At 37.0% G+C, this 27736-nt stretch overlaps 5 protein-coding genes across 6 annotated transcripts; 3 read left to right on the top strand and 2 right to left on the bottom strand.

Annotated features, from left to right (window-relative positions):
* Positions 1-5744: 5744 nt before the first annotated feature.
* On the bottom strand, positions 5745-8445 carry LOC103321211 (putative cinnamyl alcohol dehydrogenase 6). The gene is made up of 6 exons (XM_008222999.3): positions 8149-8445; positions 7913-8026; positions 7589-7816; positions 6560-6848; positions 6295-6448; positions 5745-6135 (listed from the first exon to the last, which is right to left on the bottom strand). Exons 1-6 carry the CDS (start codon positions 8241-8243, stop codon positions 5930-5932), a joined length of 1086 nt encoding a protein of 361 aa, XP_008221221.1. The 5' UTR covers positions 8244-8445; the 3' UTR covers positions 5745-5929.
* Positions 8446-10153: 1708 nt separating this feature from the next.
* Positions 10154-14575, top strand: LOC103321212 (la-related protein 1C-like). Of its 2 annotated transcripts, none has more exons than XM_008223000.3 (6): positions 10154-10991; positions 11315-11894; positions 11969-12113; positions 12222-12312; positions 13482-13553; positions 13804-14575. In XM_008223000.3, exons 1-6 carry the CDS (start codon positions 10497-10499, stop codon positions 14077-14079), a joined length of 1659 nt encoding a protein of 552 aa, XP_008221222.2. In that variant the 5' UTR covers positions 10154-10496; the 3' UTR covers positions 14080-14575. The 2 variants fall into 2 exon arrangements, with proteins under 2 accessions (XP_008221222.2, XP_088902295.1); XM_089046169.1 differs by having other exon boundaries at positions 10167-10991; positions 11315-11891.
* Positions 14576-15872: 1297 nt separating this feature from the next.
* Positions 15873-17176, top strand: LOC103321213 (protein FD). The gene is made up of 3 exons (XM_089047616.1): positions 15873-16587; positions 16716-16792; positions 16901-17176. The coding sequence occupies exons 1-3, from the start codon at positions 16023-16025 to the stop codon at positions 16988-16990; spliced, it is 732 nt and encodes a 243-aa protein (XP_088903742.1). The 5' UTR covers positions 15873-16022; the 3' UTR covers positions 16991-17176.
* A 5377-nt stretch (positions 17177-22553) lies between these two features.
* On the top strand, positions 22554-26079 carry LOC103321214 (CO(2)-response secreted protease-like). Its single transcript, XM_008223002.2, has 9 exons — positions 22554-22822; positions 23213-23493; positions 23581-23692; positions 23778-24300; positions 24445-24530; positions 24623-24865; positions 24960-25074; positions 25165-25375; positions 25474-26079. Exons 1-9 carry the CDS (start codon positions 22623-22625, stop codon positions 26031-26033), a joined length of 2331 nt encoding a protein of 776 aa, XP_008221224.2. The 5' UTR covers positions 22554-22622; the 3' UTR covers positions 26034-26079.
* A 222-nt stretch (positions 26080-26301) lies between these two features.
* Positions 26302-27637, bottom strand: LOC103321215 (SKP1-like protein 1B). Its single transcript, XM_008223003.3, has 2 exons — positions 27223-27637; positions 26302-26728 (listed from the first exon to the last, which is right to left on the bottom strand). The coding sequence occupies exons 1-2, from the start codon at positions 27517-27519 to the stop codon at positions 26555-26557; spliced, it is 471 nt and encodes a 156-aa protein (XP_008221225.1). The 5' UTR covers positions 27520-27637; the 3' UTR covers positions 26302-26554.
* Between the last annotated feature and the right edge of the window lie 99 nt (positions 27638-27736).

Raw genomic sequence — 27736 nt, 5'->3', positions numbered from 1 at the left:
TGGGAGCGTATGATGGCGTATATTATATATAGAGAGAGTTTGGTTGCCGCAAGAGAAGAGATCGATGTGGACGAAACCGATATCTAATTCTAACTGCAAGCCCGCCCAGTTGGCAGTTATAGGCTAAGCACCGCCTCAATGACGTGATGGCTTTTGTGACACGTTAGACTGCCTCACACGCTGTGCTCTCTCTTTCTATACGTGTAAGGATTTCAAGGTCCGATGTTTTTAGAGACACCAAACAAATTATTAATTGCTCTAATTTTGCAAGCAACGCATAATGAAGGAGAAAGCCATGCAGCCACTGTTCAATTTCGTTGAGAAGATTAGACTTCTCTTTTTCTCTCTTTTCCTAATTTTGTTAGGTACCGTGTTTTCAAGTCGCACTAAACATGATTTTGAAGATGGGAACTTTATGATCTAAATTGAAGAAAACAGATAATATTGTCCGATCATGATTGATTACTATATTTACAGTTTTCATTTCAAGGCGCGGAATGATCCCGGGAGATAGTGTCCAAAACAAAATTTGATCAATTGGAGCGAAACTATTCAGTTATCCATTTGGTAATGTTTCCATGATAGGCCGGCTTGCAGGACGATGTTTTCAAACTCGAATCAAATCTATCATAAACAGTTTTATATTATTAATATAAAATATAAAAAATTGGGAACCTTGTGTGGTGGCGTAACTTGCACCATGCCAAGCCCTATATGGTGGCATAATTAGGGATAATTATATTCAATTATAACAAATATTCATAAAGGGTTAATACAACACAGTAACCTCATAGGGTTAATCAATACATGGAATAAATCGACGACATCACACAACTTGTATCTCCACTAGTAATTTTAAAAGACCAAATACATTTCAATATAACTGTCACACGTCTGAGCAAATCAGACATGAATACAACGCCCAAATTTACAAGACTTGGTTGAGAAATGATCCAGTGACAGCTAAGCTTTTTTCAACCACTTATCTTTAATAGTAAATTTGACTTACACCCTTCAAATTCAATTTGCTGTACCTAAAACCCTTCACTTTTTGTTCCTATAAATAATACCCAATTTGTATAAGTAAAAACCCATGACTAGGATCCTACTCAGCAAGTTACCTAATTAAGCATAAAATTGGATTTATTGTACTTTTCAGATTCCAAAAATACCCTCAACTAAGCCATTATTGCATTTTGTATATTAATGTAGGAATCAATATGAAAACAGTTTTTAATTAGATTGTATATTATGACAGATGTTGAATTTGGAAAGATATCTAAATAGTTGTAATGGATGTAGGAATTAATTTTGAAACATTTTTTAAAAAATTTAACAATAAATTCAAATTTAGGTAATCGGTTTGTTTAATAAAATGTTTATGTTATTTTCTTTTTATGAATTATACATGACTAATAATCCACTTTATAATTGTTTATGAATAAAACTGTACATACTAATTATGTTCAAAAAATAATGTACCTATTACTTATTTGTTTTATGAAAAACATATAATTTACCTAGTATGAAAAGTGTACATAATTATCTATTCCAAATAATGTACCTATACACATTTACAGGTATATTGTAAAATAATTTACCTGTGGGTAAATAATGTACCTACATTTTATTTAAATTATTGTGTACCTATTTTTAATTATGAAAAATATACGCAATTACAAAGTAACTCACTTTGTTTTTGTTTTTTTTTTTTTGTAAATAATATACCTATATTTTTTTTATATATATTTATATTATATTTCATAGGTACATTATTGGATATGTAATTTACAGATTTTTTTTGTAATTTTAAGTGGCGAGATGTGAGAGGGAATGACAACTAAAAGAAATGGGGTGGTTGATATGCTATTAATAGGGAGTATATTAATTACAATTATGGTAGTTAATGAAATGCTTGAAATAAATTATAAATAAAATATGAAGTTTGGTGGCAATGATGTAAAAACATAGAAATACTACAACCTCTTATATCCTACTAGTCATTTAAATTTGAAATTGGGTTTTACACATAGATTTATAGAGTGATGGGTGTATGTTTAGGAAATAGAAAATGTAGGGATCTATATTGGACAAGCTTTATCTTTAATGTAAGTCATTGTCATACCTTACTAAGTCATAATTACAAATTAGTACTTTTTTTATGGCTAAAGATTAATTATAAACCGTACTAATTCGATTCAAACAAAGAACGTAATAAGACTATTAATTAAACAGTACTATGTTTAAAATTAATTGTAAAGTCAAGCACAAACAGCATAGCGTAGGCAGTCTTTTGTTAAAAATGCGGGCGATAATAAGCGTAGCGGGGGGGCCTAGAAAGAGGAGTAAGCTTGCACACGTAATTAAACAAACCCTAAACCAAGCATGACTGGCTCAAAGATAATTACATGAAGGACTCTACTGAATTAATTATTGATCTCTTTACTTTCAGTGTTATGTTTTCATCGAGCTAATCATAACAATAATGGATAATTATAATACCCTAGCTAGCTAGTATATATATATATATGCATGAAACAAATTACGATTCATAACTGGGCTATAATAAGCCATACAAGAGTGATTCAAATGATTAAAACTGTACATTAAAGATTAAGAGCATCCACAGTGAGGGGTGTATGTTAAAATATACACCCCAAGTTCACCGGAATCGTCTTCAATAAGGAGATGTAAATGGAATGTAAATATACATCACCACTATGGGGATGTAAAATAAAATGTATATTTACATCTATTTTTACATCTCTTGCAGGACCCACCGAGAAAATAGAAGAAAAATGAAGAAAAGTCAACATAAAAAGCTGGGACCCACGGCTACACCTCAAATTTACACCTCCCATTGGAGCAAAACATATTTACACCCCCGAAGTGTAAAGGGGATGTAAAGTGGCTTTACACCCAATTTACATCCCCCCTGTAAAGGGATGTATGACTGATCCAGTGATCTTGAGTCCGACCTGACAGATGTAATGTCTAATATAGTACAAGTAGAAGATGGAATATATACACCTGGAATATGCCATAGCCAATCAGAACCAGGGAATGGAACGAGTTTGTTGTTGACAAGACAAACTAAGGAACCTTGTATATAGTTAATATGAGCTTGTCCAATATAGATCCATACATTTTCTATTTCCTAGACATATACCCATCACTCTATAATTCTATGTATAAAACCCAATTTCAAATTTAAATGACCAGTAGGATATAAGAGGTCGTAATATTTCTATGTGTTTACATCGTTGCCACTAAACTTCATATTTTATTTCTAATTTTTTTTTTTTGAAAAGGTTGATTTCATTCCATTAGAAGGGAGGAATAATAGGCATGTAAATTTGATTAACTGTCATAATTGTAATTAATATACTCCATATTAATAGCATATCAATCACCCCATTTCTTTTAGTTGGCATTCCCTCTCACATCTCGCCCCTTAAAATTGTAAACAAAAAATAATAATCTGTAAATTACATATCCAATAATGTACCTATGAAAAATATAATCTAAATATATACATATAAAATATAGGTATATTATTTACCCCCAAAAAAAACTAAGTCATTTACTTTGTAATTGCGTATATTTTTCATAATTAAAAATAGGTACACAATAATTTATATAAAATATAGGTACATTATTTACCCACAGGTAATTATTTTAAAATATACCTGTAAAATATATATAGGTACCTGTAAATGGTAGGTACATTGGATGACATATAATACCTAAATCCTAATTATAAGTACATTAAAATTAATGTAGGTATATTGGATGTCGTATAATGTAGGTATATTGGAATAGATAATTATGTACACTTTTCATACTAGGTAAATTATATTTTTCATAAAACAAAAAAGTAATAGGTACATTATTTTTTCAACATAATTAGTATGTACAGTTTTATTCATAAACAATTATAAAGTGAATTATTAGTCATGTATAATTCATAAAAAGAAAATAACATAAAAATTGTATTAAACAAACCGATTACCCAAATTTGAATTTATTGTTAAATTTTTTTAAAAATGTTTCAAAATTAATTCCTACATCCATTACAACCATTTGGAGATCTTTCCAAATTCAACATCTGTTATATACAATCCAATTAAAAACTGTTTCCATATTGATTCCTACATTAATATACAAAATGCAATAATGGCTTAGTTGAGGGTATTTTTGGAATCTGAAAAATACAATAAATCAGATTTTATGCTTAATTAGGTAACTTTCTGAGTTGGATCATAGTCATGGGTTTTTGCTTATACAAATTGGGTATTATTTATAGGAACAAAAAGTGAAGGGTTTTAGGTACGGCAAATTAAATTTGAAGGGTGTAAGCCATTAATTTATAGTAGTCAATGAATCAAAGTGCTGAGGGTTTAATTTCATTTTGTATTTCGCAAGAAAGGTCGCTCGTCGACCTCTAGTGACCTAATCTCACTGTCGCACACACTACATAATGATGTGAGTGATCAGTATTCTCATGAGCACGCATGACATAATTATGTTGTGTGGGCAAACTATGAGATTAATATAATTCTAAATGTAGAAAGATTTAATCGCGGTTGAAAGAAAAGGCGTGGTCAGTCTTCTTCAAATATGTATGCTTATTGGATTCAGATCAGTTAATTCCAAATAAATTACTACTTGTTTGTTTTTTGAGTTACATAGTTAGAATTTTGCCAATATGATGATTGCTTCTTTACCGTTTGAGTTACATAGTTAATTCCCAAAATAAATTTTCTGTTTTTCTCTTAGTTCACATGTTAAGTTCCCAACTTTTAATTTAAATTTTCACAATTTCTAAGAAAACCCCACTATCTTCCCAAATTTGTAAATAACCCCAAACTAAAAAAATTAAAGGGTTGAGAGTTGTGTATTTAGATCTAATTTTTTTGTTTCAGATTTTAATCAAATTAATCAAAAGAGTTTCTCTTAATTTGGTGGATTATTTTCTAGAAAACAACTTTACTCAAGGTTTTCGTTTGAAACCTTATTTGTTGTTGCGAGAGAAATTCTAAATGAAAGAAAAGTTTTAAAAGCATATTCATAGTGGTGGGGTTTGGGTTAGTATATCTTCTTCCGAATTATACGCATACTTAATGGATTCAGATCATCTGTTTAGATATATATTACTATTTGTTTGTTTTTTGTTAATAGTACTTAGAATTTGGGATGCCAATATGATGATTGCTTCTTTACCCAATTTAATTTTATGACAGAACGAAAAGAAAAAGAAAAACAAAAACCCCAGGTGATTTATTTCATAAAAAGGGAAAGAAAATATATAGTTTGATGAACATGAATTCCCAATAGAAGTCTTTGGAATCGTTTTTTCTTTTTCATATTTGGGGTCTGGGTTGGTTATAGCAAAAATGCTACAGGCCTGCCGTCCTACAGTCTTGTCGTCATTTAGGGTTGGGTCCGTTAGGAAGAGGAAGAGAGTCCAAAATATGAAGCCCAATTCTTTATAATTTGTTCTCCTTTGAAGTAAATCAAGAAAGAAACATGGACAAACAGAAGGTCCTACACCTACTCCTATATCAACGCCACACTCAAGACTTAACAAAATCACGCACAAACAACATATGATAATAAGATATTGGATTTGACTTATTCAACGTACGACCGCTGAAAAGTGTGAAGTTTGAAGTCTGAACACAACCGTGAGTCCGAAAGTAACTCCAACAACTACCTTGCCTTGAGCTTGACCGAGTTCCAACTTAATTAACAACAGAGACCAAACCGATTCATTTATTAATTCAAATGTCACATACTTTCCATCGCACAGTGCTTCCTTCAAAATCCCCCATTGCAATTTCCTCCCATGACATATAACTTGTTCAACAACAATAGTAAATGTAAACAATCAATGGCATCACATTACAAATTTTTGACACGATTAATTTTAAAGATTGGAAGGTAATCCAGCAGCAATGTCAATGACAAATCGATACCGAACGTCATTTTTCGCAACGCGGTCCAAGGCCTCGTCGAGTTTGTCTGGTGTTGTAACCTCAATGTCGCATGTTATGTTATGCTTCCCGCATAGTTCCATCATCTCCTTTGTGTCTCTCATTCCTCCTATCACGCTCCCCTTCACTGCTCTCTTGCCTGTCCATTGATAATATTGTTCACACCATTAATTCCATGGAGAGAATGTATATATGTTGCTACTCCTACTTAAATTCTCAGTTAAATTTTACTTTTTTATATTTTTAATTTAGGTTAGAAATGAAGAGAGTCTATGAGATTGATGGTGTTTTTAATTACCAAATATCATAGGGAAGGAAGGCAATTCAAAGGGCTGGTCTGGTGCACCCACAACCACCATAGTTCCATTCACTTTGAGCAATTCTAAGAGGGGCCCAAGAGAGTGCTTAGCAGACACCGTATTTAATATGAAGTCAAGCGTCCTCATGCCTTTCTGTCATCATCATCAGCAGCATCAACTTAATTTAATTCAATTTAATTTATACCGGCAGTAAAAGAAAAGAAGACGAAGAATAAAAAAAACAAATTAAATATAAATATAAACCTTAAGTTGTTGTGCATCAGTGCTGACTAGGAAGTCGTCGGCACCCAAACGCTCTTTAGCCTCCTTCTCTTTGGACGGAGAAGTGCTGATGACGGTTACATGATGACCAAAGGCTTTCCCGAATTTGACTGCCACGTGTCCAAGACCTCCCAGACCGACGACCCCTATCTTCTTCCCTGGTGCTTGGTGTAGATTGTGGTCTTTCATGGGGCTGAACACAGTCACCCCAGCGCACAATAGCGGTGCTGTTGCATCCAATGGCAGGTTCGCTGGTATGTGCACCACGTACCTTCATCCAATCCAATGGCATCTCACATTATTCTTAACTTAACCACAATATATATTAATTCAAACTGATCGTAGCTTAAACTAATAATCACACGAGATATTTCATTCTAAAAAGTTAGGGCTGATTTGGAAGTGATTATGGAGATACCAATAATTATTTTTATGGTGAATTACTTTAAGTGACTTTATGAAGGTGTTTCTCTACAAAATTACTAAAATTGATTTTTTGAAAAAGCATGCGGAGAATATTTCTTCCCAGAAGTGATATTGACTTATCCAAAATTACTCATAAACGAAACCTTAATTGTGCTTTGCTAAGTGCACCGTCCCCAGTGCCTTACTATTACTAACTGGGGCTATCATTCACTTTCTCCTAAACATGGTGATATGCGTGGCAAGCAAAGCAACCACACGAGACAAAACCGAAAGGATCATATTACCCCACAAGTACAACTTGTGTGGAGTGGAAGGAAAGGAGGACCAGAGGACTCCGCCAAGGAGGAAGTGTTGGGTTGGGGGTGTGTGTGGGTGTTTAATTAATTCCACCACCTAAATTGTGAGGCACATATGAATGCAAGGCTTAAAGACATGGACATGGTAGTTGTAGAACTTGAAGGTTTGAAGATATATAAAGAGTAGAGACAATTAAGATAATTATTATGGTAATTAACTTTGGTCTCCTCCCTTAATTAATTACAATTAGATGGGGTGGGATTAAGGGTAGATTAGATTCGGACGTACCTATGATCTGCGACAAGCATTTTGGAGTAACCACCGTAGGTAATACTACCATCCCAGAAGATGCCATTGTAGGTGAACTGGACCTGATCGCAGTAGTTCTCTTGGGAGTCTTTACAGAAGTCACACTCCAAACATGTCGCTGCCAAGCATCCCACCCCCACTCTATCTCCTACCTTGAATTCCTTCACGTTGCTTCCAACTTTTGTAATCACCCCTGTAATCTCATGCCTGGCATAGCATACAAACGGTGAATCTCTCTCGGCTGAGACAGACGAAGTCACGAAGAGAGAGAGAGAGAGAGAGAGAGAGAGAGAGAGTACGTACCCGGGGACTACTGGATACATGGTAATGCCCCAGTCATTCCTAACATGGTGGAGATCTGTGTGGCATATTCCACAGTACAAGATCTCTATGGTCACATCGTTGATCCCATTTTCTCTGAGAGCATATATATAGAGTTAAAGTTTATCCGGCCAGGATTAAAAAGACAACGAATATCGGACTTGTATCATTTTCGATCTGGAAATTAAAACCAAAAAGCTCATAATATTAATAGGTACCTTCGTTTGAAGATGAAAGGGGTGATCTTGCCGGAGGAATCGTGAGCTGCCCACCCAGAAACAGTCTGTGTATGGTTTGGAGTCGTTTGAGCCATGAGAGACACTCAGACAAGAAACGCAGTTTCACAACTTGGGATGAAACTCACTTCACTCAACGCATTATATAATATAACATTATTGATCGGTTGAGGAAAAAAAAACAATTATATTAATTATATAATAATAATAAATGCATATTAATTAGCTGTAATTATTGAGTTTGCTGTAAATGCAGTGTAGACATCTCGAGAGATGCCCTCTTCTCAGAGTCAGAGTCAGAGTCAGAGTCATCTCACTCTTCTCGTGAATTTCCTGACTTTTTCCTTGTTAAAAACAACAGTTTGACGCAATGACAAGGAAGAGACGACCCATGCCACGCCACGCCACGCCACGCCACAACCCATAAATTTCTCAAATAGTATTCAACGTCCTTAAATTACCCAGAAAGATTCTCACCACCACCACCACCACCACCAACAACCCTTAACAACTTTTCAGAATATAACTGATGAAATCCACCTATTGTTATCATAAGCGTTACTTTCACTAGTCTGGGTGGAGAGTTGAATACCTTTTTTTTTCCCCTTTTCCATTCTTTGTTAATGGGGAAATAGACTTGACTTTCACGCCTATCACTCAACTAATAGTTTATTAGTAAGTTTCACATGACGCGTCGTAACATTAATTAAAGAGTGGTGATTTTTCCACTCTCTTTTCTCCTATTTTATTCACTTACATTCTTTTTTTATAACTAAAAAATGAGTGTAAGTGGATAAAATAGAAGTGAGAAAATCATTGCCCTAATTAAAAAGATTGACGCTCTTGTTTTTAGCTTTCACGTTGGGTTTGGGATGTTTTCATTTTTTCTGCTGTATAATCTTATGGTGCTTTAATAAAGCGTCTATTCTGAAAAAAAAAAAAAAAAAAAAGTCATTATGCACTCATTCTACATAAAATAAAGTTAAAGAGAAATGAGTACATATACGACCATTTTGAAATTCTAACAACAATTCTCTTAAAAAAAACACATAAACAATCACCATTTTATTTTTGTTGGGACCTAGTACAGGTGATTCATACACAATTTCCTATTTGACTTGACTAAACTATTTAGTCCCACCCTCCCACTGGGACGATGAATATTATTTTATGGATGGTGACAATAGTCATCAGCAAAGCTACATTTTCGGCGTCATCAATTATAACTAATATTATTTAGATGAGAATCATGGCATGAACCACATAGTCGTTGGATTTAACTGTACATGCATTCATTTTATATGCAGCTCATGTTTGGAATTGGATATGGTAAAATAAAAAACAAAATTTACGAAAGCAGCCGGTGTCTATAATATAATGTTAGGGTCCAGTCAGTCCAATAAGATCTAGTCCAAAACTCGTCACAGTGAGCGGCTCTGCCATCCGTTTAGTATGCCAAGGCCCATATTTTTATGGGCCAAAATGTTAATGTTAAGGTTCACATAAGGAAATTGTGAAAATGCCCAAATCGCTTGAATGGGTCAATGTGTATGATTAAATGGGCTCTTAATCTAATTCAAGACTCCTTTCCCCCTATGTCTCTAAAACTAAAATTAACTACTAATATGCTTAATAAGAAGAGGAAGTTACTATAACCACGGATTGTAAAACATCATCAAGTTTTACAATTCATGTCCTATTACAACTATTGACAACCAATAAAAGTACCTCTACTTATTATAATACACGATTTATATATATTTTTTGTTACAAGGTTGATTTAGGGAGATAAAACTCATTTGTCATTGTAATCATTCTTTATTAACATGTTAGCCTAAACTGGGGACAAAACGGTAATTGTGAAGAGCAAATAACTTCATTTTTTGATGAGCAAATACCTAAAACGCTTGAAATTAGCATATTGGCAGGATATGGGGTTTTTAGTAATTACATGAGTTTTCATAAGAAAACCTGTTAGCTGTAGCTTATAGGCTGTGGTTTATTTCCCAGTGCTCAGAACAAAAGCAGAGAGAGGGGAGGCCGGGAGAGTCACACCCGTTGGTTTAGAGAGTTGACGGTTGCTTGTGCCTTTTCACGTGCAAGATCCGTCTTCAGTTTATCAAAATCGCGCATTCTGAAATTTATAATCTCTAGAAAAGCAAACACAATTCTTAATCTTCTCTTCTCTTCCAGTGTTTGCCAATCATCTATTACATTATTATTTTTGTCTAATAAATTAATTAAATAATTGTAAACTGATTAATTTATATTTGTGTTCATATATTGATCAGCGTTTTGTTTTCTGAACTCGTCGAAACCCTAATTTGGGCATGGCTATGGCTGCCGATTCGGCCGCCAATCACCACCTCGACGGCGTCAATAGGAAAAGTAGTTTACCATCTCCCTGGGCGAAGGTGGTCCGAGGGGCTGAACCAGAGGCCGTTCATCAATCGCCGCCATCGTCCTCTTCATCGTTGTCCTCGCTGGGAACCTCGGCACCGGAGCAAACCCCTTTTTCCGATTGCTCCGTATCCTCCAAAGCTGCTCGTTCTTCGCCGCCGCCATTGCCTCTGCCTACGGCGGATGGTTTGTCAGCTGCTGAGGGTTCCAATGGGAACAACGGCAATGCGGCTAGGCCAAAGAAGCCGGCTTGGAACAAGCCCGCTAACGACGTCGTTGAGGTTAGTCCTACAACTGTAATGGGGGCTGTTTCTTGGCCTGCTTTATCTGAGTCCACTAGGGCTTCACCTAAATTACCGGCTGATTCCTCTTCAAAGACTGTCTCCGATGCAACTGTCACCCATGGATCAATCTCGGTTTCTCAGGTTTGTTCCCAAGCACTTCACTTTTTTTCCTTTTTTCCCTTTGTCTGTCTATGGATGTGTGTTTGGTTGCAGAGGAAAATTAAGGAAGGAAAAGACAGCGAGAATCATGTTACATAATTTGGTAACAATGAATGGATGACTTGCCTAATTGAGCTTGAGGGTTGTTTAGGTTCGTCAGGGTGCCAAACAATGAAATAACTCAGATTCTAAAAGCTACTTTACTGTATCTGCAACCAAACAGAGTAAAAGCTATAACATTTTTTGTGGAGTGGGAGTTAATTCTAAGTACTGATGGCGTGATTGATCTTGTGTTTTGTTGATAGGCACCTGTTGTAACACATTCACCCAACTCCAAAAGACATTCTACGAATAATGCAAGCCCTAACTCCACATCAAATAATGCATTTCCAGCTCGACAAAGACCATCAAAACGGGGTGGTGGTGGCAGCACTGGCGGTGGTCACGCACACAGTGGTTTTGGACACCCTCCCACACCGCCACCACCGCCACCATTCCCTGTTTTCCCTATACTTCCAAATGGTTATGGTAATCTGGTACCAACGATGCCTGATCCTTCTTCAAGAGACCCTTCTTTTCGGGGAAACAGTTGGGATGTTAGACCAGTTGGTGGGTTTGTGCCTCAATCACACCAAGTAAATGATCATCGCACTAATTCCCGTAGGGGAAATTTTGGCCCCCACCCCCGTGGAGATGGTTCGTACCACAACAATCACGGAGGCAAGCGTGACCAAGATCGTGGAAATTATATGAATGCCAGGGATGCCCACATGCATCAGCATAGAGCTCCTCCAAGGGGCCTTGTAAGGCCTGCACCACCAAACACTGCTGCATTTCCGCCCCAGCCTGCAAGGCCATTTGCAAACCCCATGGGTTTTCCTGGTGGTAATACTTTATTGAAAGTGGTTTTTGGTTTTTTAATTATGCGGAAGTAAAACTAATGTCTCTTTTCTTTTCAGAGTTTGTTTATATCCCTACATTGCCTTTGGAGCCCATGAGAGGCATGCCATTCATTTCTCAAGCACCACATCCTGCAATGTTTATTCCTGTTGCAGAATCTCCTCTACCTTCTTTAATAGTCAACCAAATAGATTATTATTTCAGGTACATTTAATTGTCTGCACTTGTTGATTGACAATTATTTAGCTGTATGAAACAGTTCCTTAGTATCTTGAAAATTAACTGCCATGGTTTTTTCTTTGTTCATTGTAGTGATGCTAATCTGATAAAAGATGACTTTTTGAGGTCAAACATGGATGTTCAGGGCTGGGTTCCCATTTCTTTAATAGCAAACTTTCCTCGGGTATGTTATTTATGGTTGATTAAGCACATTTTTCTCTCTTTTGGGATTTATATTATCACCTTAGCCCTATAACATGGTGAAACATCTAAATTCTTTTCGAAAAAACATTTCTGTCTATGAAAGTTGTAAGATTGCCTTAGGCGCTCAACAATAATGATTAATCATTTGTAACACCTTCAGTTTGTGCTGCGCACAATTTCAATGTTATAGTTTCACCACATTAGGTAGTATGCAAATACTTTAAACAAGTTGCGCAGCACCCATAGTTCTCTCTTAGATATGGATGATTAGGATGCATAGTGGGTTAGATGCTTTGAGAAACATGACCTCAAATATGGAATTTATTGGAGGATATTTATATGTATGTACATATATAAATGTGTGGAATTTTTATTGATGTATGGATGAATGGGAGAAGTGAGTGATTGGTTGTGATTGCTTTGGAGTGTGTAGGTTCTGTTATTTACTGATGAAAATTGAACGTTGTTGGGTTAATCATTGCTTTGTTTCTGACTGTGGTAGACGTTGATTGTGGCGATGTGTTCATTTCCACCTTTAATTTTAAGCTCTAATTTAACATAAACTAAATTGTTTTACCCTCCTCTAAATATCAACCTTCAAATTTTCCTACATATTTGTGATTCTGCAGCCGCTTCTCCAATTTTCTATTCATTGACTTCCCTTTTGTGAAGTTTTATGTTAAGATGATTTTCTGGTTTAATCCTTGCCCATTATTACTTTTCTTTCTGGGTTATTGACATATAAAGAACTTAAAAGCTTAAGCAGTACGAGAATAAATAATACAATTTTTTGTTATCATGAAGATTTGATAAATGATAGGAAATGATATATACCGAACAGAGATAATCGCGCAAGCTGAGAACATGGTGATTGATCTTTCTAAATGATTTTTTTTTTTAAATTAAAAAAAGAAAAGGAAGAAAGTAGGAATATGTGCAAAAACAAAGGATAACTGAAAACATAGTAAAAAAAATTGAGTTGGTGTGAACTTGAGTTTGAAACCCATGAGTATAAGTATCTCCAGTAAGATTATGCTTTCCTTACATGGTTGGATGGACTCTTGTCAACTTTTGTTTCTTTAAAAAATTGTCTTTATCACTTTCAAGTATCATTCATCCTCACATATTGCTTGTTGCTTTATGGTGCAGGTTAAGAGTTTGACAACCAACATCCAATTGATATTGGATTCCTTGAGAGGTTCAAGTATTGTTGAAGTACATGTGAGTTCCAACAATGCATTTTCTGAAAAATGTTCAGCTGAAAAAAAAAATCTGATATACGTATTATATTATGAAATGAGTTATCTTCTTATTTGTTGCCAAAAAAAATGACCTTTTGGCTCTTTATCATGTTGATTGGATGAAATGACTTAAAATAGGCAATGGTACTTTCATGAAAAATCTAGCAACTGTGCTGCAATTGGCTGCTTTTGGTGCACCTGGTCTGACATTGTTGTTGTAATGATTGCAGGATGACAAGGTGAGGAGGCTTAATGAATGGATGAAATGGATACCTGCTGGTAGTCAGCTTCCCTTTGAGTCAGGATCATCATTACCTGGTGTATTAAGTCATAACACGCTTGCAACTTCTTTTGACAAGATGACAGTGGAGGAAGAGGCTCCTAGCCAAACTAACATGACAGGTAAGCTAGAATCAAACTCTCTGTCTATTCCAGAGAGCTGTTCAACTGAGTCAGCTGGCCTGTCACAACTTCCCAATGGGGATGTTACCCAAACCAACCATTGAAGTTGAATTTGATCCATCTGTACAACCAAAGAATTCAAGCAAAATCCAGTATAAAGAGTGCACTGCTAATTTTGGAGGGTATGCTAAAGTAATGAGGGGAGGAAGGTAGCTGTTTTCAAGGCATGCAAATTCTTTTCTTTATTTTCTGTCACTTTGCCTAGTTTTGGCATGTTTTTGAGGCTAGTACAGGAAACAAATAAAAAATAATTATAAATTATCGTTGAAGTGCAAAGAAAGAGAGGAAGATGAGGAGGCAGAATTTGGAGGTCATTGGTTTGTATAGTTTGGATGTTTGGGCGTCTATTTTGTGGTTGATCAAAAGAAGAGCTTAATTTGGGATGTTATCTTCATAGCTAAGGGAATGTTAGCAATTCTTTTTGTCTGTCTGTCACTCTACAGTAGGTGCAGTGCACCCTATGTTTGTTTGCCACCCAGGGATGGTCAGACCATGGCTTGAATTTTTGCAATTTTGTACTCTAATCTTAACCTTTCCTCATCTTGTTGCGTGTTTATGTTTTATATCTTGTCACAGAGGTAGATTTTATATGCTTGTATGCTCTTATACATTTTTGTTTTGATTGCACTGATGGGTGTTCTTTTGTCGGTTTGAAGTTCAAACTGAAATTATGCATGTTTATGATCAAGGCAGTGAACATGAATCATGATGTTGTCGGTAAGAGATGCAAGCCCAATCCCGCATTCAATAGTTGTTTTTTTTTAACCTATAATGAAACATTTATTATAGGTATCATGTTTTCAATAACACGATTCGTCCCCTATTTCACCCAAAAAAAAAAACACGATTTCGTATTTAAATTTTATCAAAAGATAATAGAAAGACTAGGGTGTCTGATGAAATTATTTATCTCGGTTTTATGGTGGATCTTCAAAGTTATTTTGTTGTAAGGATGTTACTTCCATAAATGAAAAGTAGCGATATTTCAGTTAAAAATACCTGGAATTTAATTTTAGGAGATTTACAGAAACTGTATCCAAGCTAAACAATTTGCTTAATTATAAGAAAATACTCAGGTCTCAAATTGTGCTTGTGCTTCAGTCATATTAAGTCATATTGTAGCCAAAAATTGTGCTTCTGCAAAAGGCCTCATAGGCCTCAAAAACAATGGGTGGAAAAGTTAAATAAAAGTAATCACTATTCATATTAATAGTGTCTGCCTTTACTTGCCTTTATCCTTTGTCATGGCACCTTGAATGGAAGTGCTCTTATACACTCTTTGTAATATAATATTAGAAAAAGGGAAATAGAATTGACCAATTACAAGCCTTCATCTCGAGTGTGCATTAGATATGGAGGCTATGTGCAAAGAAAGCTGATGAGACCCTATATGTATAAGTAAAACAACAATTTTTCAAATTTTAAAATTCATAAATCATAAATTAAACCGAATATGTGGCATCAATTACATTAGAACCCACAAATAGAATTAAGATCATATTTCGTCTATTTTCACATAGTCACATCCATTCAATTTTCTTTTACATACAAAAAAAATGCACATACCCACAAATATAATATAATGTTGGGCTTTTAAAAACATTTGGAGGCCCCTAAATTTTAGGGGCCCTGTGTGGTCGCACAGCCCGCACATGCTATGGGCCGACTCTGATCCCGGGGGGAAGGAAATTACAGAGTGGGTTATTAATCGAATAGTCTCTCTCTCTCTCTCTCTCTCTCTCTCTCTCACACACACACACACACACACAATTAATTAGTTATAGCCTAAAAGCTAATTAGTTATGTGATGACTCATCATGGGTGAAACAAATAACAAAGAAGAGACTAATTAATAATTATGAGAGACAGACAGCTGATGATGCTGAAACAGAGTCGACCCTTCCTCCTCTCCTCTACATTTCTTGAGATGAGCATCTCCTCGCCTTAATTTCTGAGCTTCATCCATCACCCCATAACTTAAACGAATATGATCCCTACAACCACAACATCACCAAGAAGTTTAAAGTCCATGGAAGATGTGTGGAAAGACATAAGCCTTGCTTCTCTTTCTCATGCTAATGACCTCCACGGTCACTGCCCTCCGGCTGCTGCTGCTGCTTTTCGTGGCATGATTTTTCAAGATTTCTTCACTACTTGTGCTTCTTCCAACAAAGACAGGGGCCGACCACCACCTCAACCAACAATTGCAGCACCAGCCACTGTTCTTAGCTTGAATTCCGATATTCAACTCCTTCCTGAAAGCACTACTAGTACCGCTCCTGCTCCTCTATTGAAGCACCCAGTTAACCCACAACTTTTGCGAACTAGTCATGCCGCTACGCCTTCCTTTCATTTTCTCAACTCTTCCAGCTGCTCCGATGCTTTGGATTCCTCTTCACTCTTTCATGTGCCTTCTTACTACAACAAAAGGAGAAGGCCCATAGATCATCATCATCATCATCAAAGTAATGATCAGAATTCTAGAGACCGCCGGCATAAGCGCATGATCAAGAATAGAGAGTCAGCTGCTCGCTCCAGAGCCCGAAAGCAGGAACCTTTCTAACCTCTCTATTTCTCTCTATGTACAAATGATCTTTCATTTTCTTTTATTCATTTGTTTTTGTTTTTGGTTCATGCGTGAATATATAATATAGTATGTTGTTTGGAAATTTGATGCAGGCTTATACAACTGAGTTGGAACTTGAACTTACCCATTTACAGAAGGAGAATGCTAGGCTCAAAACACAGCAAGCAGAGGTCAGTTGAGTATATTTATGTTTTTACTTATTTGGGTTAGGAATATAATTTAAGGACTTGATAGGCTGATTGGTTTGTGTGTGTGCGTGTGTGTGTGCATGAATTCAGTTCTTGTTGGCAGCCCCCGCCCTTGCTCAGCTTCCAACAACCAAAAGGCATACCCTTACCCTGTTCAGAAGCTCAACAGCTCCATTTTGAGCTAAGGCTCAAACAAACTGTATTTTATGACTTCTTTTCTCTTCCATTTGCCTCCTTCTTCTACTACCTTAAGCTTACCAAAAGAAACATCTCTATCAACTGTAAGGAAAAAAGGTGCTTTGCTTCATGCCATGGTATAGACAGAACCCAGGTGGGCATTAATTGGTTACTATGTTCTTTTGATCACATTTGTCATTTCGTTCATGTACCCTTTTTTGTTGTACAACGAGGGATTCGGAGGAGTGGGTAGGGAACGGATAACTGCTCGAGTTTGAGTTGAGGTTGGGCAAATCAAAGACAGTTGCGTTGCCATTATACATTGCTTTGCTTGCTAGCCTATAAAAAGGATGTATTAAATTAGATAGATGGGACATGCTTGCTTAGCCAACCATGTCATCGTATTTCCTAACCTTATCTCTCTCCCTCCCCCTCCCACGCACATTTCTTGTCTTTTCTTCTTCTCTCACATTATTACTCTACGCTACCCCTCAAATCTTGCTGTAGACAATTTTGGATTTTTCTCGCCATGTTATCCCATTTGTAATTCTCTGTGTGTCTCTGATGGTGATGTCTGGAACCTGTGGGGCTGTATCACAAAGTCCATGCACCAGGCCCATTAACGAAAGGATCATGTTTCGTCGTACGACAGCTTTGGACTCTTGTGCTTTACATTTGGGCCCACTCTCAAGCAAGCAACGGCCCGCCCCAGGTCAATGGTTATCGTGCCAGATGCCATGTCACGGTTGGAGTTGGAAACAATTTTTTATTTTATGGTGGCCGGGTGTTTCATGTCGCTCCAAAGGTGAAACAGTATTCTATTTGGCTATTTGCTCAAGTCAAAACTATTAGAGCAACTCCACCCATTTGTCCTTTGTCATGTGAGGAGAGATAGAGAACCACTATTCACTGAATAGTAGTTGCCTTACAAAAACAATGTGTGTTTCCACCGTTGTCATGGCAAAGGGCAATTACTATTCATTTTTTGTTTTTTCACAACTTTTTTTTACCTCAATAATTAATTTGGATAAGATTTTCGGGTTCCTACGTATCAATACTATTCATATATCATAATCGGATAAAATTTTCAGTTTCAAATTTCAGATAAATTTTATAAAAAAAATTGGCTAGTATTTATAGAAAAAAATTCATTAATTTTTGGGGTTTTTTAAAAAAAATTCAGAATTTTTTTTATTTTATTGCAAAAAATTGGCGCCCTTGGATTGGAGGAAAAATCCGATCGAGAGCCCAGACGACGTCATGTGGTAACAGTAAAAAAATTCAAATGAGTGGTGGCGCCAACTGGCATCGCTTAAAACTCGAGCTCGCGCTCGGCCGAACTCCCCTCTGTCGGCCCAGCTCATGGCCCCACCTCCCGCCGGCAAGCCTTTGTTCTTTGGGAACTGGTTTTTCGCTCAACCCCGGGCTTGGGCTCCCAGTGGAATCGCTCTTACAAATTCACTCTCCCGATTTTATTTGGCTATGTTTCAAAAAATTTCAACCAAAAAAGTATATATATATATATATATATATAATTTGGATTAAAAATTATCGTTTTTTCAAGCATCAAAAGGTTATGTATTGGCTTTTCTTTTTTCTATTAAAAAAAAAATAGAACAAAACCCCTTCCTTAACAAGAGCTGCATTGAGATGAAATGTTTGAATTAATGCCACTTGCATTTGCACACTTGTTTTCTTTGTTCCTCTTCTTTTGTTTTTGTTTTTTTTCGGAAAATGAGAATTCATTTATAAAACCACAGACATACAAAGGGCGACATGATACATTGACCTCGTTAAAACCTTCAGAGGACAATCTTATGGGATAAACCCCATGAGGGGAAAGAGTACCACACATATTATGGACTAACAAGAGAGTCCAATTCAGGTCACTTTGGACCATTACAATAAAAGAGCAAGTCAAAAACTAAAACTAACACAAAGACCTCTGACAAGAACTGCAACTAGAGACCAACACAATAGACCCACATGAGAGGACTGCAGAAACCTCAAATAGTAAACCCACATGAGAGGGCCGCAGAACATCCCAATTGTCAAAAGAAGCCTTCTATGAGCAAAATCATAGTCATTTGACACCCATACAAACTGTAAGGCATACCATAGCAGAAACCAGGAAAGAACACAGAGGACGAACACAGAAACAACAGTAAAAGGACCCTTGAGAATCATTCCACTTCAACTCAGAACCTGTCAAAGAAAACCTCCTATGACCAAACATAGTTCTTTGGTCAGCGTAGAGTAAAGAAGATCATCACATCCCAACAACTACCACTAGCGTAGCTGCTGTTGCCGACGTTAAAATAGAGACAAAACATCAGCCACCAGGTACCACAACTCTCCCAAGGAGAGACACAATCCAGCGTCATTACTATTGCCGCCGCCGAGACAAAGACAACACCAGTTACCTGGAACACTGCAAAAATAACCAAACAAAACAAACAGACAAACAGATCTAGATCCAAACAGATCTAGACTATCTGGGGAGGGAAAAGGGAGGAGATGAAGAGACGAAGGGGAATATGGGCAGAGGGGAGGAGGGGCGTGGCCACCTCCCCTCTTCCCTAGCTTCCTTGCGATTGGTTGTCTGCAAGGAGAAAAGGGACCAAAGTGCGGCTTCTCTTCTTATTATTAATTTTTTTTTTGCCAAAGTTCCTCTTCTTATGTTTTGATTTTACCTTTTGGCTGCTTCATCAAACATTATCCGCTTTATGGTCCCATCTATATTTTCCTTATAAGAAAAACATGTTTGTTTTTTTTCTTTTTTGGGTAATCTTGTTATCGCTGTCATGTAAAGAATGTGTAGTGAAAAACCATGAACAATGATCAACAAAATTAAAGGTGGCAGACATGACTCAAAACCCGCATGTAAAATTAGTGGGTCAACCCGCACGATTAAATTTTCAAGTCATTTTTGGATCAACCCGCCACTGACTCATTAATAAACATATGGATTTTGGGTCGACCGGCCAACTCGCTAAAATACCTAAGTAACCTGTCAATCCATTTCTTTGTTTGTTCTGCATTTTCTTCAATTATTTTGGTAATTTCTCTTTCTCAATCTTTATAGACTGAGGCAAAATGTAATCATTATTTTATATAAAAATAAAAAAATAAAATTACTTAATTAAGTTATCAAATGTCAAGATTTTTTATTTGCTACTACTTAGTGAGTCAACTCAACACGACTTGAAATCCACATGGGAAATCAGTGGGTCAACTTGTAAATGACACCTTTATTAAACAGATCAGGTTTGAATTGAGCATTCTTAACACGTATATAATCATAACACGACACGAATCCACTGCCAACCCTAAACAAAACAAGTTCCATTTTTAGGAGAAAAATATCAAGGCCCAGTATGAGCCTAGGATACTAAAAGGCCTAACAAAAGTATTGGACTTGGAGTTGTGCCTTGTAACCTTAACCTTAGCATGGCGTTTTGGAGCTGAATAAATATTAACGGCTCTCATGAGGTTTAATTTTAGGGCAATGATTTCCTCACTCCTATTTTATTCACTTACACTTTTTTTTTAGTTATAAAAAAGGAGTGTAAGTGGATAAAATAAGAGAAAAAAGAGTGGGAAAATCACCACTCTAATTTTAAAGAGAAAGAGTACATCATCATATACATTTTGAGTTTGTTTGTTTGAATTGAAAGGCAAATGAAAGTAGCAGGAGGCAAGAAAATGGGAAATGATTGATTGATTGATTTGATGGTAGTGAAGCGAGCCTAGTGGCGCACTATTGCCAGCCTTTGAGGTTGAGGGATTCCTTTAATCTAAATAATAAGCATTTGGAAATTAAGAAGGAATTGTATGGTTGGCTGGCTTCTTCATTGATCACTACACTAACACACATGCATGCTTCTCTTCAAGAAAGGGAGCATTTGCATTAGCAAGAGTGGCGAAGCAATTCCGTTCCGTGTTATCTTTGAATTAGGAGGATCATCCCCAACCCAACAAAAAGCACCTTCTGAATCTTGCTTGTCTTCAAAGTCAAAGTAATCACAAATTCAAGATACAGACAACATTCATTTATTTCCACGTGGAATAATTAACAAATTTTGATTAAGGCTCTTCCCTAGTCACTCTCAAAGGCACACACATGGACGACACTCCATCAATTTAGTCGTTGCTTTTGGTCAATAGTTACTCAATTCCGTTCAACACGCACTTTTCCATTTTAGACCTAAAAAGCTAAAGTTAAAAATGATTCTGAGTCTGTGCAAACTATAATTTTTTTATTTATCTTGATCTTGGGGATGATGATAGAATTACTTACAAAGATAAAGATTCCTACTACTACTAGCCACTAGGTAAGCATTCAAAGGGCGTGGCCATGGGGGATGGCGTCCTTCCCTTCAGTTGGTTTGGTTTGGTATATATCCGTTACCAAAATTCATGCTCTCACAGCTGTCCAATGGCATTGGCATGTCCTCTAAATTATTCAATCAAGATGTTAATTAATTAATAATATATACCACCACTTAAGATCACCATTCACCACCACTTTACCGGCGACCACCACCACCACCACCACCAATTATATTTATATGTGCCAAGATAAGCAATAAGTAAGCGCACTAATTCATTATGGATTATTCATGGGGTGGGTATACTAGGTATAACTGGGCCGGGGATTTGATATTTGTACACATATGCTCGAGTATGGGCTTTGACCCTTGAAGGATAATGGGGGCAATGCAGTGCGCCTGCTGTCACACCCCACACCCACCCACCATTAACGTATCATATCGTATATAGCCCAACTAAGCTCTTCACCACCCAAGTACAGTACGTAATCCTGTTAATATCATCTTAAAAATAAAAAATAAATTGAGCTTAGACCTATAAAATTCATTTTAAATCACTTATAACCGTTCCTTTTATTTTTCTATTTAAAATACTCAATTTTTTCAAATAATACCCGATGACTAAGATCCAACTAAGCAAGTTACCTAATATAACTTAAAATATGATTTATTGTATTTTTTGAATTCCAAAAATACCCCTATTTATATGTTAATGTGTTATGGGAGGGATGTAACTAATAACACATGTTGAATTTGGAAAGATCTCTAAATGGTTGTAATGAATGTAGGAATTAATTTATAAACTTATTTGAAATTAAATATTAAATTCAACATTAATGTATTAGTAATCTATAGTTGATTAATGTTTTGGTTTATTTAATAAAAAAATTATGTTGTTTTCCTTTTATGAATTATACGCCTAGTAATCTATTTTATTATAGTTTAATGAATAATAGTGTACATTCTAATTATGTTGAAAAATAATTTGATAATCTATTTATTTTTTATTTTTTGAAAAACATTTTTTTAAAAATAATGTACCTATTTTTTCTCTAAATAATGTACCTATTTTTTTTTTCTAAATAATGTACCCTTTTTTTTTCTCTAAATAAAGCACCTATTACTTGTTTTATGAAAAATAATTTGATCATCTTTTATTGTTTGTTTTATTAAAACAAATTTTTTTAAATTAATTATTTTTGTATATATAAGACGCACTCCATGTTGTACTGATCCAACAACCTCATAGCAGAGAAGAGCTGAGGGAGGCAGAGTGGTGTGTAGCGAGTGTAAGAGAGCTCAAAATGAGCAAGAAAAGCATCTCTGTTTTCTTGTCATTCCCTTTTCTTTTCCTCCTGACCTTCATCTCATTTCACGCACAAACTAAAGCTGATGAGAACCGCGTTTATATTGTGTACATGGGATCTGCAGCCTCCTCCTCACCAAGAAGTAAAAATTCCTTAAGGAATGACCATGCTCTTCTTCTCAAATCTGTCTTAAGACGGTTGGTACTTCTACCGTATAAAACTACGTATAATTTGTTCATGTACACCACTGTAACGTCAAAATGAAATAAAAGATAACCAAGAACACCAACCTTTTCCTCCAGCCTGGAATATCCGAGCCACACCTAAAGAGAGACAGCGATATACCAATACCATACCTTTTCGTCTCTCTTATTAATTTGTCTGCTTATTAATTAGTTTGTCTAGTAAGTTGGAACTTAATTAAGCTGTCCCCCTTTTCTCAAACTTTTCCTTTTCACTTTTGGTTTCGTATGTTTATTTGTGTGTGTGTGTGTGTGTGTGTATATATATATTAATAAGTAACAAGAAACTGAAGTTGATCGAAGTTGATCGAAGTTGAATATTAATTATTTTGTGGGTGCATGCAGCAAAGCAAATGCAGTGGTGCACACTTACAGGCATGGTTTCTCAGGGTTCGCGGCTCGTCTCTCCGAAGAGGAGGCCCGCTCCATTGCTCATAAACCTGGAGTTGTGTCTGTTTTTCCTGATTCCTTATTAAAACTCCATACCACTCAATCTTGGGAATTTCTCAAGTATCAAACTGCTTTAGAAATTTATTCAAATCCCAACTCCATCTCCGGTGCCGCCAACGGATTTTCATCTGTTAGTGCTAATGGATCTGACACCATCATTGGTATTTTGGACACAGGTAATTATAGTCAGTTGATAATTAATTAAGATTCATAACTCTGATTGATTAATAGCCTACGTGACGTGTATCAAATTAAACAAATAGGTATTTGGCCGGAATCAGAGAGTTTCAATGACAAAGATATGGGTCCGATTCCATCACGGTGGAAGGGAACGTGCATGAAAAGCGATGATTTCAGTTCCTCCAACTGTAATAGGTAAAAATGTGTACATACTAATTTCATGTTTAGGAATTTGAGTTGTGATTAAAACATATTTTAAGCTGTATGATATGATGATCAGGAAGTTGATAGGAGCAAGGTTTTACGACACCTCTGAATCTGATGATACAGAAACGGAGGACGGTTCACCAAGGGATTCGCAGGGACACGGCAGCCACGTGGCAGCCACAGCGGCAGGGAGCATCGTACAGGGTGCATCCTACTACGGTGTAGCTGCTGGGACAGCCAAGGGAGGCTCCCCAACTTCAAGGATCGCCGTCTATAAGGTATGCTCATCGGAAGGTTGCCTTGGCTCGGCCATTTTAGCGGCCTTTGACGACGCTATCGCCGACGGGGTGGACGTTCTTTCGCTGTCGCTTGGTTCACCCATTGAGTATGAGCCGGAGTTGAGCAGCGACCCTATTGCGATCGGAGCGTTCCATGCGGTGGAGCAGGGGATTACAGTGGTCTGCTCCGCGGGGAACGATGGCCCCTCCCCTGAAACGGTTGTCAACGCTGCGCCTTGGATTGTGACCGTTGCTGCCACCACCATTGACCGCGATTTTGAATCTGATGTGGTGTTAGGTGGAAACAAAACGATCAAGGTGAGGTGACTGCCTGATTACGGAGCTGATTACTGACCCACCATGTTAACGTGTATTATATTGTGTCTATGATGCAAATCATTTTCTGTCTGGCTCTTTTGTTCTTAATGAGCAAGATCTTTAAAAGAAATTGTGAAATCTCAGGGAAGAGGCATAAATTTTTCCGAACTCCAAAAATCTACTGTGTACCCGTTGATATATGCTGGGTCTGCGGGCAAAGGTGACGCAAGGTACGTATTACGATTTCCAACTCCCTTCCATATGATGCCTTGTAATTATGCATCTCTGATTCCCAGATCACACTGCTGATATACAATTTCAGAAACTGCGACGCAAACTCAATGGCGGCAGAAAAGATCAAGGGGAAGGTTGTTATGTGTGACACCAATGATGATAATTATTCGAGGAATGAACAGATTGACGCAGTGAAGAGTCTGGGCGGAGTTGGTATCATTTTTCAAGAAAAGAATCCGGGAGTAGTAGTATATATTTCCACAGCACTTCCGGCAACGGTCGTCAGCGTAAAGGATGGTCTGGACATCCTCTCCTATATCAACTCAACCAGGTAACTATAAAACCTCAGAATTTATAGCGTGTGTTTTGAAGCAAAGGCAATCGGTAGCTGAGAGTTGAAATTAATTAATCAATTACTTGTGAAGAAACCCAGTTGCAACCATCTTAGCAACAGTGACGGTGACAAAGTATAAACCAGCGCCCATTGTGGCATATTTTTCATCCAGAGGACCTTCGCATGGCACAAGGAACATTCTCAAGGCAAGCAAGCGGGCTTCTGATTTCCAATTTTCCAAAACATGACATCACAAACAAAGTTTAAAGCAATATTTCTAATATACTTGTTTGCAGCCTGATATTGCAGCACCTGGTGTGAATATTCTTGCAGCATGGATGGCCAATGATACGGGTATTGCTCTAGAAGGAAAAGAGCCCCCACTATTCAATGTCATATCAGGGACTTCCATGGCATGCCCCCATGTTTCTGGGATAGCTGCCACCGTCAAATCGCAAAACCCCACATGGAGTCCTTCTGCCATCAGATCAGCACTCATCACAACAGGTCGAGAATATTTCATAACATAATGTTAATCATCAAGTTTAAAGGCACTTTTCTTTATCAACCCAACACTTACTTCTACAGACTGAATCAATTTGCAGCAACTCAAACAGACAACCTGGGAGCCCCAATTACTACAGATTCTAATTCTACCGCCACCCCGTACGATTACGGTGCAGGGGAAGTAAGGACAACTGGACCCTTACAACCAGGGCTGGTTTATGAAACTGAAACCATCGACTACTTGAACTACCTCTGCTATTATGGCTACAACATATCCCAAATTAAAACCATCGCAAGAACTGCTCCCAAAGAATTTGCCTGCCCCAAGGACTCCAATGCTGATTACATATCCAACATCAACTACCCATCAATAGCAATTTCCAATTTCAATGGAAAAAATACCAAGAATGTAAGCAGGAGGGTTACAAATGTCGCAGGAGATGGTGAAACAGTTTTTACCGCTACTGTGGATGCACCTACCGGTCTAAGTGTCACAGTGATTCCTGATAAACTAGAATTTTCAAAGAACAACCAGAAGCTGAGTTACCAAGTGGTTTTCTCTTCAACCACGTCCTCTCCCAAGGGAGATATGTTTGGGTCTCTTACATGGACCAATGGAAAGAATAAAGTCCGAAGTCCATTTGTTGTAAGCATTTGAAAACTGATCAGAACTATTTCAATGAAGATGATCAATATTTCAATAATTTTTCTTCCCTAATCACCATAACCTACACAATATGATTTCATCACAATCAGGCCTTGCAAATGGCAGTTTCTCCAGTCGTATTGGAAAAGATTACAATCTCTACATCTAACTTAAAGATGCAATAATCTAGAGGTAAAATCTAATAATTCAGAGCATATTGGAAATTCCTTATGCCTAAAGGCAGGGATCAATCAACTTAAAATGAACAAGAATGACCACATAATAAGAAGCACATTTTTATCATATTAACATACAACAAAAGAGAACCCGAAAACATCACAGTTTGTAGATCTAGAAGAGCAGGGGGTAAGGTGGACGAAAATGATTGTCATCTGCAGAAGAACAAATATCCAAACAAAAGTACTTAACCAAGTAAAGAAAATTTTCAGATAATAGATAGAAACAGCATTCCACGGCCATGAGCTCAAAAAGAGCAACAAACCACAAAAACAGGTTTCTTCATCTCTAGGTCTTCACTCGAAAGCCCATTGGTTCTCCCTGCGGACCTCCTCCTCTTCCTCGGGCGTAAAGTCGTTCTTAATGTTGAACGTCTTGCGAATCTCCTCAGGTGTTTTGCCCTTGATCATGTCCGCCACCGTTTGGCAAGTCAGGTCCAGCAAGCTCTTTATGTTCAAATAGTTTGCAGCCTATAAACAACAGAACTCAAAAGTATTTTTTCTCCCTATTAGTTGTACTACCCAAGAGGAAAAGAACTAGATCACAAATACAGGCATGAGCAAACAAGCTATGTGTGGCTCTGCTTATCAAATTTTCAGTTATATATATATAATCAAACCTTTCAACATATAAAGAAACTTTGCGATCCAGTGGTCATCAAGTGACTAGCAAAGGTATGAACATGAATCATAATGGAGAAGACAACAGATGCTATACTTTCCCAAAATTAGACAAACTAATTCATGAATCTAATGCCCTAAAAACTATAAGAAGTGCAATAAAACAGTGGGTTGTGGGAGATATAAAGCCCTAACTCGACAAACGTCAAATCAGAAAGAAAACTCATGTCTATCAGACAATCAGAAACCCTAACGCAATTAAGGAAAGAATTAATCGAATTGTTCACAGCATAATAAAAAACGAGAAGAGAGTGAAAATAGAAAAAGGGATAAAAGAAACGGACCAGTATGAGATCGAAGAGGGTGGCCTGGTCGATCTTTACAAAGTCGGTGTCCCAGGCCTTGAGGTCCTCATCGTTGGAAGGGCGGTCGTCGGGCTTAGCAGCGTCGACGTGCTTCTTGCAGTACTCGATGACCTTGGCCAAGATCTTGCTGGTGACGTTGGGAAGTGGGATCCCATTGTCCGCACAATCATCCTCGACCATGTGCTTTATCGTCTGAGACTCCAAGGCCACCGCCTCGTCCACCTCGAACGTCTCGCCGTCCGAGCTTTTCAGTGTTATCTTCCTCTCTGACGACATCGTTCAGATCGGTGCCTTAACCCTAGAAAGCCAAAAGAGAGATGATTTTGGGATTTGATAGAGAGAGGAGGTTAATTTAACAAGTCCGAGGAGTAGCTTTTTTCTTTTTCTTTTACAAAGACTATTTTTATTTGGATAAAAAAATATATAAAAAGACAAAGGAAAATGAGAATTTTTATTTGAGCGTTTCACTAAAACATCCAAAATATGGGCTGAA

This window comes from Prunus mume, linkage group LG2 (genome assembly GCF_029339155.1).
Source record: "Prunus mume cultivar Tortuosa linkage group LG2, ASM2933915v1, whole genome shotgun sequence".
Taxonomy (NCBI): Eukaryota; Viridiplantae; Streptophyta; class Magnoliopsida; order Rosales; family Rosaceae; genus Prunus; species Prunus mume.
The sequence above is the reverse complement of the archived record's forward strand: the minus strand, read 5'-3'. Positions and strand labels throughout refer to the sequence as shown.